The sequence below is a fragment of the Macrobrachium nipponense genome, chromosome 26 (assembly GCF_015104395.2).
Source record: "Macrobrachium nipponense isolate FS-2020 chromosome 26, ASM1510439v2, whole genome shotgun sequence".
NCBI lineage: Eukaryota > Metazoa > Arthropoda > Malacostraca > Decapoda > Palaemonidae > Macrobrachium > Macrobrachium nipponense.
Window position 1 is genome coordinate 60,657,672 of NC_087215.1, and position 20,624 is coordinate 60,678,295.

A 20,624-nucleotide genomic window follows, 5' to 3' on the forward strand; every position below is an offset into this window, starting at 1 on the left:
CTCTCCCAAAATCCCTCACCAGAGAGGAGCCATTACAACGGCCACCCTCCGCTCACCCCTACTACTTCTGCCAAGAAACTTCATTCCTTCATAGCGCTCGTTTACACGAAGACGTGTTTTGCTTTGATTTTTATTTATTGTGATTATTTGGATTTATCATGTCTTCTGATCGACGAGAAGCCTCTTCATCTAAGTTGAGTATTATTTTTCTGACTTTGAACGCGTTTGAGCAACGGTGCATTTTGTGTGGTGTTGTTTATATATAACGTTACTTGGGAGCCGAGTGTATCGTCTCTCTGGTCAGCCATTTAATTGCATTGTTGTTCGTGTACTTAGTCTCCTCAACTTTTTTATTACGATAAATCATTATCCCTTTTTTGCTCATTACAGTATACGTTACAGTTATCATGGAATTTTACCATTTCGCTCCTGATGGGTTCCGATAGGTTGTTTTCGTGGATTTTACCAATTTTAATTATAGCCTATTAGAGGGTTTCCCTCTTTTTTCATAGGTCCTTCAGGAGCGATTTGGTTCCCTCACGAGAGTGCAATATTATTTCATTCTACTATATGCGTGAGTATTGTGTTTGAAGTGACCTAGGCTAGCCTAGTGTTACACATATTACTTGAGAAGTAAAAGAACTCTCATTATTTTGCGGTGCTCATGCATTTTGTGTAGATGATTTTATTGTTATTTAGTTTATATTATAATATTATTTTGCTATTATATTGATGAGGTTGGGAGTCCTACACGATTATTTACCTATCCTTGGCCGTATTATTACCTATCCTAGCCTACCTGACCAGATCTAGGTTAGATTTTGGAAGGTAGGCTAGGCGGTTGAGAGTTTTTTCTCACTACCTTAGTTGGTACTAGTTCTGGCGATCCTGACCAGACTAATATTTTAGTTTTGGAAGGTGATCCTTTACTAGAGAATTCTCTCTTGTTACAGAATGTAGTTGCTAGACCACTCTATCCTGACCAGGTCGATATATTCGATTTTGGAGAGTTAGTTTAGGTTCCGAGTTTCCTCTTTCGTGACATTCCAGTAGGCTCCGTCCTAGGCCACCCGACCAAATCGGTATATCTGATTTTGGAGGGTTAGGCTAGGCTAGTAGATGGATTGATTTTATTCGTCGGTACTTCCAGTAATTCCTTTTTCAATATTTTGGTTTAGTATAGCTTAGGCTAGTACCTCTTTTAGGGTGTCAGTTGGCCTGCCGTCTTCTGCCCCCTTTAGTTGTAGGTATTTTCATGGCTTCTCGGAGGGTGGTAATCATCTGACCGGTCGCTGTTGCCAGGCGATTACTAGTTACCCTTCCCCTCCGTGCTCTTCCTCCCGGTCCGGACCTCTTCCGGTGGTGTTTCGTTAGCTCGCTGTCCTAGTAACCCTTACGGGGAACGGCAGTTGGAGCGTTGAGCACCATCCCGGGAGGGTTAGTCGGAGGAGGTTAACCCTTAAATGCCTATTGGACGTATTTTACGTCGAGATAAATTGTCTTTTGGGTGCCAACCGGATGTAATTTACGTCGACATAGAAAAGTTTTTAAAAAATTCGCGGAAAAATACTTATAGGCCTACCAGCCGAAAACTTTTGAATCACGCGCCTTGGGGGATGCTGGGAGTTCACGGATCAAGGTGTTGTTTTGTTTACAATCATTACGCAGGTGCGCAGCACAAATTTCTTTCTTATCGCACTAAAAAGTATCAGTGACACATCTCAGAAATTATTATGTCACTTTGACATAATTTTTGCACCATTTTAAATTAGCCGTTACATGGAGTATTATATGTGGAAATGTGTGCATTTTCATGTAGAATACAACAAAAAATACTCATGATTGTAGCTTTTATCAGTTTGGAAATATTTTCATATAAATAACGATAAGTGCCAAAATTTCAACCTTCAGTCAACTTTGACTCTACCAAAATGGTCGAAAAACGCAATTGTAAGCTAAAACTCTTATATTCTAGTAATATTCAATAATTTACCTTCATTTTGCAACAAATTGGAAGTCTCTAGCACAATATTTCGATTTATGGTGAATTTATGAAAAAAAACTTTTTCCTTACGTCCGCGCGGTAACTCTTCCGATAAATTTTTTTGTGCAATTGTCGTAATGTTTGCACCATTTTAAATTAGCCATATAAAGTTTTATATATGGAAATGTGAGCAATTTCATGCGCAATACAACTAAAAACAACCCATGGTTGTAGCTTTTATCAGTTTTGAAATATTTTCATATAAATAACGATAAATGCCAAAAATTTAAACCTTCTGTCAACTTTGACTACCGAAATGGTCGAAAAATGCAATTGCAAGCTAAAACTCTTATATTCTATTAATATTCAATCATTTACCTTCATTTTGCAACAAATTGGAAGTCTCTAGCACAATATTTCGATTTATGGTGAATTTATGAAAAAAATATTTTTTTTCCTTATGTCTGCGCGGTAACACTTCCGAAAAAATCATACGTGCGATTGTCGTAATGTTTGCACCATTTTCAATTAGCCGTTACATAAAGTTTTATATATGAAAATGTGCGCAATTTTATTTAGAATACAACAATAAATAATTGAAGGTTGTAGCCTCCTCATTTTCGAAATATTTGCATATAAATCACGATAAATAGTAAAAAAACAACGTTTGGTCAACTTTGACTCTACCGAAATGGTCGAAAAACGCAAGTGTAACCTAAAACTCTTACAGTCTAGTAATATTCAGTCATTTATCTTCATTTTGAAACAAATTCGAAGTCTCTAGCACAATATTTAGATTTATGGTGAATTTAAAAAAAAAACTTTCCTCTCCTCCGCGCGCGGATTCTTCGCCGCAAATCTCCGAAATGCGTATGTCGTATTCTCTGAATATTTGCTCCGTTTCATATAAGGCGTTTAATAGAGTTTTATATATGAAAATGTGCGCAATTTCATGTAGAATACAACCAAAAATAATTGAAGGTTGTAGCTTTTCTCATTTTCGAAATATTTGCATATAAAGAAAATATATAAAAAAATTCTACATTTGGTCAAATTTAACTCGTCTGAAATGGTCGAAAACTGCAATTGTAAGCTAAAACTCTTACAGTATAGTAATATTCAATCATTTATCTTCATTTTGAAACAAATTGGAAGTCTCTAGAACGATATTTAAATTTATGGTGAATTTTTGAAAAAAACATTTTTTTATGTCCGCATGTTACGAATTCATGCATCATTTTGTGATAATATTTTCTCTGTTTTGCTGTGATTGTTTTACAATGTGTTATATACCAAACTGATCACAATGTTGTGTACAATACAACGAAAAAAAATTAACTCGTTACCTTTAACCGTTTTGCTCACAGCACGATTTGAATACAATTTTATATGAAAATATTTTTTCCGCTTCGGTGCTCACTCCGAGACCCCCTAGGCATATGGGAGACGATTTTTATTATACCCCTTAGGCGTTTATGGGTTAAGGAGTAGTAGATTATGTAATCTCTGTTAGTACTCCTTTTGTAATTTTACCAGCTACTCTTCCCCTCCGTGCTCTTCCTTCCGGTCCGGACCGTTTCCGGTGGTGTTTCGTTAGCTCGCTGTCCTAGTAACCCTTCAGGGGAACGGCAGCTGGAGCGTCGAGCACTATTCCGGGGGATTAGTCGGAGGAGGTTAAGGAGTGGAAGATTATGTAATCTTTGTGGGTACTTCTCCGGCTCTGTGTTACTTGGTCGAAGTGTGATCTATCATCACTCGCCAGGTTATTACACGCTGGAAGTTCTTAGTACCGCTGTGTCTGCCGCTCTGTTTTCCATTATTCTCTATGTTATCGCTACTTCCCCCACTCCAGTGGGGGTGGAACTAGGTTTAGAATACTTTTCCAATTAACTTGGAATAGCTACTCTACTCCGGTGCATTCAGATTCAGACCAGGTTTACCTGGCTCCCTGTTCTGCTCGTATTAGGTCAGCTCCGCTGGTCTTAGCGATCACGATAACGAGATTATGGACTCCGGAGCAGGCGGAGACTTTCACAGCTTGATATTTAGTAAGAAATCTTATTGACAAGTTGATTTTTTCCCTGTAACTAGTTTTTATGGAACTAGTTTAAATGTACTCACTGTCTGGAGTTGGGCTCCTCAGCCGTTCTCCAACAACCTTGTGGGCATGAGCTCTGCCGATCTCATGCCAGCTGTTCGGTGCAGATGGACAACATCCTAGTCTGGCATCCGGATGGCTGTGCAGTATGTTACGCCTTAGTGCAAAACGCAACTAATGAGTCGGTAGGTACCATCCGCACCTTAGTAATGTTTATTTTTGAATCATAGTTCAGTAAAGGATGGGCAATATCTGCAGGATCTGATTTCGTCCTTTCTTACAGACCCCTCTGGTCCTCAAGGCCTCCTCACTAGCAAACCTTAAGATCTGGGTGGGCGGCTATGGTACGAACATGACCGCTGGATGCTCCTATATGCTGTCGGAGGAGATGTGTTCTCTCCTTTATCCCAATGCAAGGACTTCGGCAGCAGTAGATAGGGAACTGGCGGTTCCTATCATAGAGAGGATCCGTCTGGATACCCAGATCCCCCTGGAAGACCAAGAGGGTTTATGTGAGGAAGTGACCGGAGAGGTAGCAGCCATCAGTCTGCACCAAGATCCTATGACCATCAACTCTCAGGAAGAAGGTAGGGAAGTAAGTGAGGCAGGAGGTCGTAGCTCTAAAATCTCTGTAGTATTTAGTCCATCTTCTTCTTCATCTTCCTTTCAGGGCTTCTCAAAGTCCAGGATCCTTGCGGATAGGTCTGGTTCGGTAATCCCCAAGGTGAAAACTCTTAAAAAGAAGTCCCTGTAGAAGGCTGCCAGACCAGCTAAGCCTTCTCCAGCGGACTCCGCCAGGTCGTCATTGGCTACCAAGCCTTTGACTGCCTCAGCGAAAGCTACTCCCCCACATAAGGGGTCGAGAGCTAAAGGTCCTAAAGCCAGACTGATGGAATCCGGCTTTATCCCTGACGCTTTTGCAAATCTTCTCATGGAGAAGATGGGCAGCATGGTGGACTCGAGATTCCAATCGATGTCTTCTCGGACTTAGACACATCAGGACAGTCCATCCTGTTTCTTGCTCAGAGACTACAAACTCAGGAGAACTTGCTGGCCGGACTTATTCAGTCTGGAGGCACACAGCAATCCTTTGTTGTACCGGATGCATCTAAGCTCCCGCCATTCGAGGACAACAACCCATGGCGGTTGACTCTGCATGCTCCTTTCTCCGAGGGCATGATGACAATTGAGGGCTGTGGCACCCGTCCTGTGGAAGATTATGAATTCTTCCCGGCGGGCCTCCAATTCCCCTTCCCAGGCTACGCTCGTTTAGCCGAGGAAGCCTTTGTCAGGGTAGATAAAGTCCCCAAGGAGACTGTGATCTATCCTAGGGATCAGGCACAGTCGACATGGGTCTGCACCCTTTCAGAATGGGAGTGCATCAACACTAAGTTGACGGCAAGTAAAGGTTGCTACACCAAGTTCGTGGTAGGAGATAACATCCCAACCCCTTGTACTTCCAAGATTGCGGGATTAACTCTGCAAGCCGGAATAGAGGAGAAAGCAATGCCTCAACTTAGAGAGACAGAGCCTACCTCTCTGCTCTTTCCCGGAGATTTGGAGTGCTGGGTGGGCGCTCCGGAAACTTTCACAGTGGGCAGACTCGATCCGGAGTGTGCTTCCACACAGTTTAGTGAAAGGCTAAATTTGGTTACTACTGCAGAGTTGACGCCCTCTGTCTACGCTGAGGAACCTTTATTCCGGGTTCTAACAAAGTCGCTTCTGCAGACTTTCCAGTGTGACCTGTATGACTTTGTGGTTGCTAGGCAGAATTGCAGGAAGCATGTCCTGGCCTACGCTTCCATCAGGCATGAGCCTAACAAACTCATTAAGGCTTCGATCTGGGGACCCATACTCTTCCCTGATGACGTAGTTAATGGCATCATCAGTGAGGCAGCTAGGGCTAATCAGAACCTTGGTGTCAGCGGGGGCCTTCCCTTCAAGAGGAAGTTTGAGGCCTCCGGACCACAACCCAAGAATGGGAAGAGGGTCAGGAAGTATCAGCCCCTCTAGACCTCTCAGTCACAGACAGTGGTGCAAGCAGTCCCTGTCTCCCAGCTTGGTCAACCTTCGATTTCTAAAGGCACGACCACAGCAACATTTTGTATTACTACAGAGTCAGTCAACTCAACATCCCTTGAGTTCGGCTACATTCATGACATCCCCTGCCTTCAACGCTTCGTTTGAAACGCAGGGAACTTTTCAAAACTATAACAGGCAAGCAAGAGGTAGCAGAGCAAGAGGAGCTTACCGGCACAGAGCTAGTTCCAGAGCTACCTCCAGGGGCAGAGGTTTCAGAGGAGGCAGAGGAAGTAAGACCTCAATCAATCAATGATCCTCTCCAGGTAGGTGGGAGACTGTACCTCTTCCGGGACCATTGGACCTTCAGTCCGTGGGCCTACAGTATAGTATCAAAAGGTCTTGGGTGGAGATGGATAAAAGGGCCTCCTCCACCAGTCAGATTCCACCAAATCCCAACGACAGACCTTCTAAATTATGCCAAAGACCTTCTTCAGAAGAAGGCAATAAAGAAGGTCAGACACCTGAAGTTTCAAGGACGTTTGTTCACCGTGCCAAAGAAGGACACAGACAAACGAAGAGTGACTCTGGACTTGTCCTGTCTCAACTCATACATTCAATGCGACAAGTTCCGCATGCCAACCGTCTCGCAGGTACGGACCTTACTTCCCTGTGGGGCCGTCACCACCTCTATCGATCTTACAGACGCTTATTATCACGTCCCGATGCGAGAAACTTCTCTCCCTACCTAGGATTCAAACTAGGAAGACAGGCTTACTCATTCAGAGTCATGACATTCGGGCTCAATATGGCACCCAGAATATTCACCAAACTTGGAGAGACAATAGTTCAGGAACTAAGAGCTCAGGGGGTTACGCTAGTAGCTTACCTAGACGACTGGCTCATTTGGGCACCCAACGACAAGGAATGTCGCAGGGCAACAGCAAAGGTAATAAAATTCCTAGAGTATCTAGGATTCCAGATAAACAAGGAAAAGTCCCGTCTCATTCCAGCGTCTCGCTTTCAATGGTTAGGAATCCAGTGGGATCTAACCAACCAAGTGCAAAGAGAGAGCAAAAGCTACCAGACAATTTCTAAAAAACAGACGGGCTTCTTGTCGTACCCAAGAAAGAGTATTGGGCTCACTTCAGTTTGCTGCACTAACAGATCTCTTGTTGAAAGCAAGACTGAAGGACATCAACCGGGTATGGCGGAAAAGAGCCAACAGCAGATTCAGAGACAAAATTTCCTTGATTCCGCTGATACTAAGGAAAAGACTACGTCCATGGACAACAATCAGGAGTCTTTCCAAGTCAGTTCCACTCCAATTTCCCCCGCCGTCTCTAGTAGTCCACACGGACGCCTCTCTGAGCGGATGGGGGTGCCTATTCTCAGCACAAGAAGGTTCAAGGAACATGGTCGACGGTATTCCGCCAGTTTCATATCAACATCCTGGAAGCAATGGCCATTTTCCTGACCCTGAAAAGAGTAGCTCCAGCCAGGAATATTCATATCAGACTAGTCTTGGACAGTGCAGTGATAGTTCACTGCCTAAACAGAGGAGGCTCCAAGTCAAGCCACATAAATTACGTGATGATAGCGATCTTCTCGTTGGCAATGAAACATCATTGGCACCTGTCAGCTACTCACCTGGCAGGTGTAAGGAATGTCATTGCGGATTCACTGTCCAGGACAACTCCGCTGGAATCAGTGTGGTCCTTGGACGCAAAGTCATTCAATTGGATTTGCTACAGATGCCGGGCCTTCAGGTGGACCTGTTCGCCACGGAGTCCAACCACAAATTTCCTTGTTATGTGGCTCCCAATTTGGATCCTCTAGCTCATGCCACAGATGCGATCTCCATAGACTGGAACAATTGGCAGAAGATTTACCTGTTTCCGCCAATAAACCTTTTGATGAAAGTTCTACACAAACTCAGATCTTTCAAAGGGCAGATAGCATTGGTAGCACCCAACTGGCCGAAGAGCAATTGGTTTCCTCTTCTACTAGAGTTGAAACTTCGGCCCAGAAGGATTCCCAACCCAAAGTTGACTCAGGTGGTACAAACTCAGACTGTGTCAGCTTCCTTAAGAGTTCTGAATGCCCTAACTTTATGGACTTCATGAAGTTTGCGGCACAGAAAGATGCTAATATTGATCCGCTAAACACATTGTTTGTGGAATCAGACAAAAGAGAATCGACACTCCGGCAGTATGATTCAGCAGTGAGGAAGTTAACCATCTTTCTAAAAGAATCAGATGCTCAGACAATTACTACGAATCTGGCAATTTCATTTTTTAGAACTCTGTTCGAAAAAGGTCTAGCCGCTAGTACCATTACTACGATTAAATCCGCCTTGAGGAAGATATTTCAGTCTGGCTTTAATATTTATTTAACAGATTCGTACTTCTCGTCTATCCCTAGAGCATGTGCTCGTCTGAGACCAGTAAACCGACCTCATACGGTCTCCTGGTTTTTAAATGAAGTACTCAAGTTAGCTTCAGATACTGATAATGAATCGTGCTCATATATTACCCTTCTCAGGAAAACATTATTTTTACTGAGCCTGGCCTCAGTTGCTAGAATATCAGAACTGTCGGCTCTCTCTAAAGAACCAAATCATATTGATTTCCTCCGTCAGGAGAAGTTCTGCTTTCTCCGGATCTGAAATTCTTGGCAAAGAATGAAGACCCTCAAAACAGATGGTCTCCATGGAAGATTGTTCCTCTTCCACAGGACCCATCATTATGTCCAGTTATTACATTAAAGTCTTATCTTGACAGGACTTCTAATAGGTCTTCAGGTCCTCTTTTTATTAGAGAGAAAGGTGGAACCATTTCCTTGAAAGGCATCAGACAATAAATTCTTTATTTTATTAAACAAGCTAATTCGAATTCAGTTCCTCAGGTCCATGGTATCCGAGCAGTGGCTACCTCAGTTAATTATTTTCATCATATGAACTTTGATGATCTCAAAAAGTACATGGGTTGGAAATCTCCAACAGTATTTAAACGCCTCTATCTAAAGTCTCTGGAGGCCCTTAAATTTCTGCAGTGGCTGTAGGGAATGTTGTCTTACCTGATACAGCCTGATTATGTATTTTGTGATGTTGTATATTATTAATTATCAGTGATTTTGCCATTAATTACCTTTTGGTACTCCCTTTCACCTACCTGCCTCGCTTGTGTTCCCTCTCTTTTAGCCTTTTTGTAACGGACTGGATTGCTTATCAACTTTCTCACCTTTCTCACCAGACGCCAGATAGGCCTCCAGGCCTGTCAGTTGTCCTGCTTCAGGAACAGTCTCCATTCTTGGCGATCATCATAGAGCCTCATCTCATCAACTTCCCGCAAACTAGAGCCTCTCCTCTCTACTCCTCTCTCTATGTTTTGTAGCCATCTCATTTTTGGTCTTCCTACCGGTCTCCTTCCTTCCGGTGTCCATTCCAAAAACCTTATAGGATATCGCTCCTCCTCCATTCTTTTGGTGTGTCCAAACCATCTAAGCTGTCCTCTCTCCACAAAATCTAGTATCCCCTCCACTCCCAGTTCTCTTCTAATGTCTTCATTTCGTAGCCTATCTAGTCTTGTTACACCTTTTATGAGTCTTAGGGCTTTCATTTCAGCTGCTTGAAGTTGGCTTCTAGTTCTTGATGTTAATGTCCATGATTCATGGCCATAAGTCAATATTGGTCTTAAAATAGAGAGGTATATTATGGTTTTCACTTTGCGAGGTATATTTCTGTCTTTCATTAGTGGGTAGAGCAGATACAGATTGTTACTGAATTTCTGTATTCGGGTAGTTATTTCCAGTTTTGAATCGTTTTGGTCACTAAACTCTACTCCTAAGTATTTGAAATTTCTACACCGTTTCAATGTCTGACCTTCTAATTCTACATTTACGTTACTTGGTGTTCGTGATAGGTGCATGATCTCTTTCTTATTCTTGTTGATCCGCATGCCATTAGCTGTTAAGATCGCGTTCCATTTGTTGACGTTTTCTTAGAGAGATTCTGCGCTGAGGGCTATCATTGCATGGTCATCTGCATACATAAGGTTGATGGTCATATCTGCAGCTTCATCCTCACCTAGTTCCCTCATACATTTATCTAAGAACAATATAAAAAGAAGTGGCGAAAGGACCGCTGCCCTGTCTTACTCCTGATTTTATTTCAAACCAGTCTTCATTCTTTTGATTTATTTTTATCTGGATCTGATGTTTTTGATAGGTGTTATAAATTGCTCTTATAAGTTTCTCAGGGATTCCATAGTAAGGGTCTTTTAGGGCATCCCATATTTTCATTCTTGGTACTCTATCAAAAGCCTTTTCTAGATCTATAAAAGCAATATATCTATCCCTGTCCCATTCCCAGCTCTTCTCAAATATCATCTTGAGGGAGAAAATCATATCAGTTGTCCCTCTTCCTGGTCGAAAACCGTTTTGCCATTCACCCAGCTTTGGTTCAACATATCCTCTCAATCTAGTTTCAAGTATTCTTTCATATACTTTAAAAGCATGTGACATTAGGGATATTCCTCTATAATTGCTGCAATTTGTCTTGTCACCTTTCTTATAGATTGGGCATATTAGATCTCTTCTCCAGTCTTCAGGTGGCATTTGCCCATTCCAGAGTACTATGTCGATTAGCTCTAGTAGCCAGATTACTCCATCCTCCCCCATGTTTTTAAGGAGCTCTGCAGGTATTGTATCCACTCCAGGGGCCTTACCATTTCTCATCCTCTTGAGAGCATTTTTTAACTCCAGTGTTGTTATGTCAGGTTCTGCTCCCCAACCACATCAAATTCTACATGCTCTTCAAGGTCATTGTTTCCGTTGTTTAGTAGTGTTTCAAAGTGATGTTTCCATCCTAATTCAATTTCTCGGGGTTCGGTTAAAATTGTCCCATCCATAGGGTCTTTGATTACATAAGTGGGTGGTTGGCTTCCCTTTCTATAGTTTTTGGCAGTGCTATATATGAGTTTTCTGGTACCTTGGAGATCATTTCCCAGATCTTCTCCTATTCTTTCCCATGTTTCTCTTTTTGTTTGAGCTTTTATTCTTTCCGTTTCTCTCGACGCTTCTTTATAGTTATTGTGATCTTCCAAATTCAAAGTTTTCATCCATTTTCTGAAGAGTTTCATTTTGTTTGCAACAGCGGCCTTTAGTATGGGGGTCCACCAAGCAGTTTGTTTTTTCCTCCTACCTCGAACTCTTTTCTTTTGCACTGTATTATTAGCAGCACCCACTACAGCCATTCTAAAGTGTCTCCATTTTTCATTTGGGTCATTGCTCTCCTGTTGCGTTTGTTTAGCTCTACTTATTTCATTTTGATATCTAACTAAGCACTCCTCTTCTCTCATATTCTCTAAAATAAATCTTTCTCTCACTTGGCTTTTAATTGATTTGGGTTTTGTCATCTTTAATTTAATTAAGAGAAGCCTGTGATCTGAATCGAATGACACAGAGGGGATGCTTTTTACATCTCTGACCATATTTTTGTTATTTGTTATTGCCATATCAATCATTGATTTTTCAGTATATGCTCCTAAAGCCGAGTTCCATCGGTCCACACGTCCACTTGTGGCTGTCTCTATGATTATAGAAAGAGTTCATAATGGACATCTGGTTTAGTATGCAAAAATCAATTATGTTTTCTCCTTCTCTATTTCTGTCTCCAATGCTAAATGCTCCTAATATGCTCTCTATGCCTGTCCTATCTTGCCCAATATGTCCATTCATATCTCCAATTATTAATGTATTCTCTACATATGGGACAGAATCTTTTACTTCTTGTAGATGTCTGTAGAATTCTTCCTTTTCTTCTTGAGGGCGGCCCTGCTGTGGTGCATACACCTGAATTATGCTGGCTTGAAATGTTCCTAACTTTAAGGAAATGCTAATAATCCTATCACATTTGAATTCTAGATGACTAATTTTTCCAGCTAGCTCTTCACTCACAATAAAACCTACTCCTTGTCGTGCGGTTCTTCCACCTTTGTAAGATAATTGGTAATTGTTATGCAATAATTTTGTTCCTTCTCCTGGTAAACGGGTTTCACACAACCCCAAAATGTCTATTTTTCTTTCCTCCATCATCATGATTACTTCCTCCTCCTTACCTCTCAAAGTACTTAGATTAATTGTTCCTAATCTCAAAGATTTATTTCCCTGTCCATGTCCAATAACATTCCGAGTCAGGATGTGCCCGGGCATCCTTTGATCAATGGGTCTGTCCTGAAGTAAGTCGTGCGGTTCATGAGCAATTTATAGCAGCTCACCGGCTTGCTAGGCCTGTCGTGAGCCCTCAGAGCTGTTAATTTGTACCATCCATAAGCCTATTGCTTCCTAAAAGGTCACAGAGGTTCCAACATAACCCCCAAGCAGTCTTATGGTAGGTTTAAGCCACTGCACCTCTACAAGGTCACACAGCTCCTTATCCCAATGTATGCTGGCCTTGGGACCGCAGTGGATGCTTATCAACCCACTCCTGTATTTGTACATAGTCCATTATTCATGTAATTGTATTTTCATTACCTATGTTGATTTTCCTGGTGATGATTTGAACTTGGCCATATATGTTTATACACTATTTACTCCTGTTTTTTGTTATTGTTAACTTGGATCATTAAATAATAATGGTAAGGAAAAGTTTTATTTTTCCTTTCATATATAAAAATGTTTTTGGTTCTTACTCTCAATCTTCCAAGCTCGTATGGCTAATTCTCTGTTACTATTTCACTGGGCGACACAGGCCAATCCCAGAAAAGGGGTTTTGACAAAGGAAAAATCTATTTCTGGGTGAAGGCCTGTGTCGCCCAGTGAACCCATCCCTCTCTTTTCCTTTCACCACCCTTTAGCTGGCCCAAGCTTGGGTGCATATTCAGGAATGTAGATCCTTGGCAGAAGTAGTAGTGGCGAGCGGAGGGTAGCCGTTGTAACGGCGCCTCTCTGGTGAGGGATTTTGAGAGAGGAGAGAGCTAATTGGCTGGTGGTCTGTGATAGTGGCATCCACTCGCCCCTGTTGCTATAACGACACCCTATGGAGGTGATCGATCCAGAGGTGGTAACTCTGGCATTCCATATGGCTTTTTTCTCTGGTATATTTAGCAATTATTTATACCTTGAAATGAGTGCTATAAGGGACATTTTACTGGGTGACACAGGCTTTCACCCAGAAATAGATTTTTCCTTTGTCAAAATCCCTTTGTTAATGTTGTGAATTTGACTTACAAATCTCTGAACTCTCTTTGCAACACAGGAAGGTGAGGCAGGACTGACAGGAGATGCAGAAGACGAGATAGGTGATGATGACACAAATGATATTGATGAAGCATCTCTAGAAGCTGACGTCAAGGTCAACGTTAAACATGTTGATTGTGAAGAGGACAACGATTTCATGTCTGCTTTCGATCGCATGATGGCTGAGAGCATACTAGAGCGAGCCAATGCTGTACCTCGTCCGGGGCAGTTAGACATATCAGTGCCAGTTCATGTTAAGACGACTGCAAAGAAAACGTATGGTAAGTATTCGATTCGGTGATGAGGTTTTTCGTTTTCCTTTTCTTTAACCTTTACTCAAAAGGGAGGAATTGTGAGGTGTAACACTGTATTATTTATTGCATGTTTATTTCTGATTTAAAGTTAGAGGAGCTATTCAGGTAGCTTTTTACACTTCATTTCGTATCATCATTTATTTTTCCTTGTAATTTTTTAAATAACACTCATAGAAGTAATGCTGTTACCCTTTAAAAATGTATTTTTTTCCTGTTACACCTTTCAAATCTACCTTATCTTAATTTCCTATCCAATACTGAATGACCTCATAAGATCCCATTGCTTGGCCTTTGGCCTAAACTCTATATTTTGTATATGGGACTTACCCAGTAATTATATAGCTTCAGTTTCCAACGTACCGCAGCCTAATTCAAATTTTTTGGGTAGTGCTTCGATTGTTCAGTGTATATATACAGTGCTGACCCACAATGGCAATACTAGGAACAACTTAGCAAAGCACTTCATTCTGTTTCTTGTCACGCTTGACTAAACATTGAGTGCTTGTTCATATTTTCTGGTTATATCACCGGATTTTGGTAGTGTTACAACCACTGGAATGCATTTGTAGCCTTTGAGCAGGATGAGTCTTGTTCTTTGTTTTTTTAATTCAGATTATCATCAAGCCAGATATTTGTATTCTCCGGGAGTAGTCCTTGAATGTAACTCTATTCAATTAGGCCTAGTACTTTTGCATATATGTTTTACTTACTGGGCTTATGCTATGAGCAAGTCCTCAGTTAATAATTGCCCTAAGGGGGCCAGCTGGCTAATGCCATTTTTTAAGGACAGGACTTTGATATTCATACCACTTGGTAAGGTGACTTGGGACATCTCCAAACTGCTTATGATTTTCGCCTCTGACCTTTGGTTTTGTGACGCCAGGGCGATTTATCACAAAAATAACCATTTTTCAAATTCTATCCCCTCCCTTGATATTTAATATTAAGACCTGGGATTACTACCATATATAGACCTGATGTAGACCTCCAATTAAATGAGTTTTTTTTCTATAAGTTATTTTATTGCTTTAAAACTAAGTGAGAAGATAGATTTTGAAGGTCAATAAGTATAGTTGTTCTGATATGTAATACAAACCTTTCAGTTCTTTAACAATAGGAATATACTTTCGGTGTAGCTGGAATGAATTGAACAAGGTGGTTAGGCAGTAACTACCGCTAGCCTGCCCCGGATGTAAACACTCCACTTTACTTTCGGCCTTCCGAGGAAGACGTGTGTTTGTGAGCTCCGGCTGACTGGTCGTTGACCTTTTTTCCCGGTGGGATCCTTTTGGTTTATTTTTTGTATTTAAGTAATTATGCATATACGGTGTTTGATATTAATACTAAACAAAGGTTTGTCCTTGGTTTTTCAATTAATATACAAACCCACTTTTTGTGATAGCCTTTGTAACCGCCCCTCTACATATTTACAGTCTTTTGCCCTTTAACACTGGCTCAGACCTGCATGAGGACGAGATATGTATTTACCGTGAGGATGAGACATGTATTTAACATAAGTGATATTGATCCTGTAACGGGACATGTATTCATCCGGAAATTACGCTTACGCTCGGGAATTACCATGGGAACTTCAAGGTTTGTCCATGTTTTGTTGTTATGGTAATTTCTCTTCTCCTTCTTCCTTTCACTTACTTTCGGAAGAAGGTAGAAGGATGGGCGTGCGGTGCTGGTGTTGGGGGATCTCCTCTCACTTCGGAAGGCGGCGCCCTTGGATGTGTGAGGAGTATCCTCATTACTTTAATATTTTTTTCTTATTTTACAGACTAGTGGTGATTGTGTTTTCAGCGGTATTGGTTGGATGCTCTTCGTATTGGTGATCCTAACCTTGGAATTGTACCTATGACTCGTAGCATGTTGCGTACTGATCCTCAAGTGTGTGTACTGATCCCCTGCTGATTATCATTTTCATTACCACTACTACTCGGGAGTTATGTCACTGGACAAAGCTTTCGCACTGCCCTGTGAGGTTATCTACTCCTGATGGTAGAAGTCTGACAGAAGGAGAAACCGAAGAGGTGTCGCCATCCTCCTCTTTGAGATCATCATTTCTTCATGCCTCCCCCACTTCAACTTTTAAGGCTTTGCCGTAAAAGAGAAGGTGGTCTCCCCCCCTAAGAAGTCTCGTCACAGGACTTCTAAGGGTCTGTCCTGCTCCGGTGAGATAGGTGGGTCTTCCGCTGGTCCTTCCATTCCTTCGGGAACGGGGCCCGTCTCTTCTTCCTCGGGGAGGAAGCAGATGGGAACCATGGAGGTACCGGCCACCGCTGGTATCTCCTCTCCCTGTTCCGAAGGTTCCACCCGCTTGCGAGCGTTACCGAGTGTACGGTCACCTATGGGTGACCATGCAGCCAGGGTCCAGACTGCAGAGTTTGCTCACCGTGTAAGGACCCAGGCACGGAGCGGAAGATGGTAGGAGTCACTCGGGTGACTCTCGCCAGAACGGCGATCGCTCTCGCAGCGATCGTCCGGTGCCCAGGGTTGACGTGACGTTCCCGCGGGTCCAGGCTCGCAGAGACTGGTGGAGGCGGGCCATCCAGCCTTCTTTTAATTAATCCTTTTCTTTCAGAGACAGCCCCACCCAGACGACAGTTGCGTTCGCGCGACCGACCAGTCTCGGGGGTGGCAGACGCTTCACCTGCCAGGTAGGAGTTTCGTAGCCCTCCTCGAGGAAGCATTCTCTCCACTGCTACTCCCGCAGGTACCTCCGGACAGGTGCAGTTGGGCCGTGTTGTTTCGGCAACTGCCCCAACTCCGTCCTGGATGGAGGACCTGTCGGTGTTCCTGAGGAACTGGCGAAGAGGAAGTCCAGGAAGAAGAGGAAGGTGTCGTTGTCGTCCTCTGCCGCCTCTTCCCCTTTGACTTCCGAGGCCCCCCAGCTGAAGAAGAAGAAGGTAGCCTCCTCCCCCCCAAGAAGTCTCGCTCAGAGACCTCTAAGGGTCTGTCCCACTCCGGTGGGACAGTTGGGGCTTCTGCTGGTCCTCCTGTTCCTTTGGGAACGGGGCCCATCTCTCCTACGCAAGGAAGATGACGGGGACCGGAGGGGTACCGGCTAACACCAGTACCTCCTCTCCTGGCGCCAGAGGTTCTGCCTCGACGCCAGGTACCGTCTCGGCCTCTTGATCGCGAGAGGTACCGAGTGTACGGTCACCTGCGGGTGACCGTGCAGCCAAGACCCAGGCAACCGAGTTCGCCAGGATCCCGGCATGGAGCGGAAGACTGGTGGGAGTTGCCCAGGTGAATCCCACCAGCCAGCGATCGCTCTTGTTGCGAGCCGCCGGTACCCAGGGTTGACTCAACAGTCCCAGACTGGGACGGGCTGAGGCGAGGAAGTGGTCCCCTCGGTCGCCTGGACCAGCCTCGGTTGGTCCAAGCGGCGTGACGCGCCATGAGGACAGGCCTCGCTCCCACCGCAACAATGGACTCTGCCGGTCCCCTGACTGCCGCTCCCACCGGGACCGGACGGATAGGGGAACCAGCAGCAGCTCTTCTGATGCTCGGGACCGTCGCTGCTGCTCTCGGTCTAGCCGCTCGACCAGTGCAGCCCAATCGCCAGCAGCTCTCCTGAAGAGACTGACGCTCCGTTCTTGGTCCAGCGTCTCTCCGCAAGAAGACCACTGGTCCAGACCTGCAGCTCGATTGCCACTGTGGGTTGATGATCGCCTGCAGTCCTCCCAGCCTACTGGTTCTGCTAGTAGGCAGGGTATGAGCGTCAGGTCTCCCTCACCTGTCCCTTCAACCTCCTTAGCGTAGTTACCATCACCGCCGTTCACGTGACGGTCTGGCTGGACCATGCACACAGAGACTGGGGAGCTCTTTCGATCCTCTTGAGAGGTTTCGACCTCGACGAGGACTGGGACACATCGGAGGACGGTATCGGCTCTCTCCTGTCAGGTGCTCGCTCGCTCAGCCCCACCCAGACGACGGTCACGGTGGCGGCAGATGTTAAGCCTACAGTACGAGTTCGTAACCCTCCTTGGGAAAACGTTTTCTCAGACGGTAACGTTTTCCTAGACTCTGAGCGGTACGGTGATGGCTGCCCATACTCGCTTCTCCGACTGCTAGCACCGCTGGGAAGGCAAGCGAGTATCCAGTCTTCCTCCCCCTTTCCCCCTCTCCCTATGGCTGTGAAGGGAAGGGGAGGGATCCTGCAGAGTGTTCTCCGTAGGATTCCACATCAGGGACTGTGTTCCTGGGGGGACCTTCCGGTCCTACTGGATGTAAGACCCCATCATTGAGGAAGGATCTTGCCCTATCCTCGATTTCTACGCAAATCGGGAGGACCACCACCCGATGATCGTCTGATGAATTCGGTGGGGGTTTTGCCGAGTGCTTAGAATTCTTCAGAGTTTCTAGCACTCTCCGAGTGTTCTGGTCTTCTGCTATCTGCAAACACTTGGGCGAAACCACGGTCCAGAGTGGGCGAGACGAGAATCCCAGATAATTGTTACTATGATAATCGGGAATCTCGCCGAAGGCTCGAATTCCTGGAATTTCTAGTGTGTTTGAGAAGCACTGCTGGGACGCCTAGATGGACCTGACAGTCCATCGCCTCAGTAGGCAGCCAACCCCAGGATAGAGAAGAACGGGTGTGAACATCCAGTTCGGCTCGAACTATTGTCTTCAGTATCCTGTTATCACCATAGAAGTCTTCCTTCGGGAAAACTTCTCCTTCGCTCTCTTCATTAGAGAATGAAGGGTGTCAGCTTCCAGTCCTTATTCTTGTTCCTCGAATGGAAGAGAATTTAGGATGGAGGTTTATGTACAGGAACCTACAAATATACTACGTATATTGCCCTCGCGACATGCTTCTGTTATCAGTGGAATTGTCCGAGGTGTAGGCACATACCGCACTTAACTCTACGGGTTGTGACCGAGATGAATAGTATCTTCTCAATTGAACTGCAACTCAGGACTGCCCTGCAAACCTCCCAGGAGTTATCAGCTTCGATTTTGAGATACTTATGGTATTGTTACAACAACACCACCTCAGCGTTTGCATTCACCGAAATCCGTTTCATTGCAACTCCGACTTCTCACCGAACAGCAATGAAGTACGTAGCAGTTTAGCGTTTTCAGTCCTTTGTAAATCACTAAATCACAGGGATTAAGCCGTCTTCGTGGGTTGGTGTCATCGGCGGGACTTTTCTACGTTCAGAATCTTGAGAGTTACTTCTCTCAATTTGGCTGTGAAGACGTAGGTCGGCATTCACCTATCTTCTTCGTCTTCAACGGCACATAGTGTTGTTTCTCCTTAGTTGAGATTCAACTAATATGAGAACTTCTGTCTTGCCATCAGGACCTCGATCTCTAGTAGGCAATTGACTTTCGCCTGTTGGGCACATGCCTTGAGAGAATCATCATCTCGCCTTCCAGCATCGGTGGCAACAGATAGACGATTTGTATGGTCTCTCGGCATAACCCTTCAAAAGGCGAGGGTCACGTAACTACGCCTCGGATGCTTGGACAGCTCGACTCACACAACCGAACGCAGTTAGTTGGCAGCTGTCGAAGCATCCAAGACCGTCACGAGCTACGCTGTGGGCTTTGTATCTGTTGTTCCAGATCAGTTATTACTTCGTCCTACTAGCGTGTTCTGATACCCATAACCATCGACACCCACCATGGAGTGTTGGTATCTTTATCCACTGCGGAGACGAAGAGACTTCGCCACAGTAGGGTACGAGACCACGAGACACTTCGCTGCAGCGGGATACGATACCGCGAGACACTTCGCTGCAGTGGGATACGAGACCGCGAGACACTTCGCTGCAGTGGTATATGAGACCGCGAGACACTTTGGTGCAGTGGGATATGAGACCGCAAGACACTTCGCTGCAGTGGGATACGAGACCACGAGACATTTCGCTGCAGACGGATAGACCAGTATGGATACTGGACATCACTCCAAAGAATATGTCGGAGAGGAAAATGGTTAGGTCATCGCGACCATATCCTTCTTTCCCTCCGGGACTGCCCACAGGTCCTTGGAACCTCATTTCCCTGGACCAGTGGTGGATGCTTGCAAGATGTGTTTGCTTACCCAGCTCCTTTAGAGGACAAGTTGCATCTCGTCCATGGTGTGCAGTTGCAGAGGTAAGAAGGGTGCGAGAGTGACTGGCTCTCCCCCTTCCACGCCTCGTCTCTCCATTCCTCATCCTTCGGGTTGAGGATAGGACTCGAACTCACACTGGCTGGTTGGATGATGGATGCGGTAAGCCTATACATAAGCATCCTTTTTATGTTTCTTATCAGAATCATAGAAGCAATCCCGCTCCTTCCTCTAGCAAGGGGAGGAAGGAGACTGACAATAATGCAAACCCTTCCCAGAACTTTGCATTAGTCTCCGACGCCAGTATTCTTTTTCGGATGAGTCACAATCCCTCACTCATTTCGAAAAGGCCCAGAAGTCTGCTCTTGATCACGCAGCTCCTATACTCCGATCAAGTTGTCAGAGGCAGCAGGGCACTCCTCCTTGCTCTTACGACCAGGAGGAGTAGCCTATGTGAGCAGAACTCCAGTCAGTTCTAGAGGCTCACTCAGATTCCTCCCACCAATCAGTGAGTCTTCCTATTGTTAAAGGACCGAAAGGTTTTTATTATGTATTGGAACAAATGTCGAAAATTGTATTTTTCCTAACTATACAAACCTGAGGTCTTTTAACATATATGCCCACCTCATGCCACCCCTTAATCTGAACCTTGGCCGAAAGGCAAAGTGGAGTGTTTACATCTGGGCAGGCTAGCCTGCCCCACGGTAGTTACTGCCTAACCACCTTGTTCAAGATTCAACGGCCGTAATTCCAGCTATGCCGAAAGTATATTCCTATTGTTAAAGGACCTCAGGTTTGTATAGTTAGGAAAAATACAGTTTTCGACAAATTGTGATTTTTGAGATATGGGCGTTCAAAGTTTTCCTTTGTATTTTTATAAAGACAATGTTAATAAATAAT

General features: G+C 44.4%; 1 protein-coding gene across 2 annotated transcripts in view; it reads left to right on the forward strand.

Annotated features, from left to right (window-relative positions):
• Positions 1-20,624, forward strand: part of LOC135200314 (regulator of nonsense transcripts 2-like) — a 305,608-nt gene that overhangs the window by 226,471 nt on the left and 58,513 nt on the right. For both annotated transcript variants that reach the window (XM_064228867.1, XM_064228866.1), the window contains exon 22: positions 13,360-13,621. In XM_064228867.1, coding sequence (XP_064084937.1) covers positions 13,360-13,621 — 262 coding nt within the window. The remainder of the gene's footprint in view (positions 1-13,359; positions 13,622-20,624) is intronic.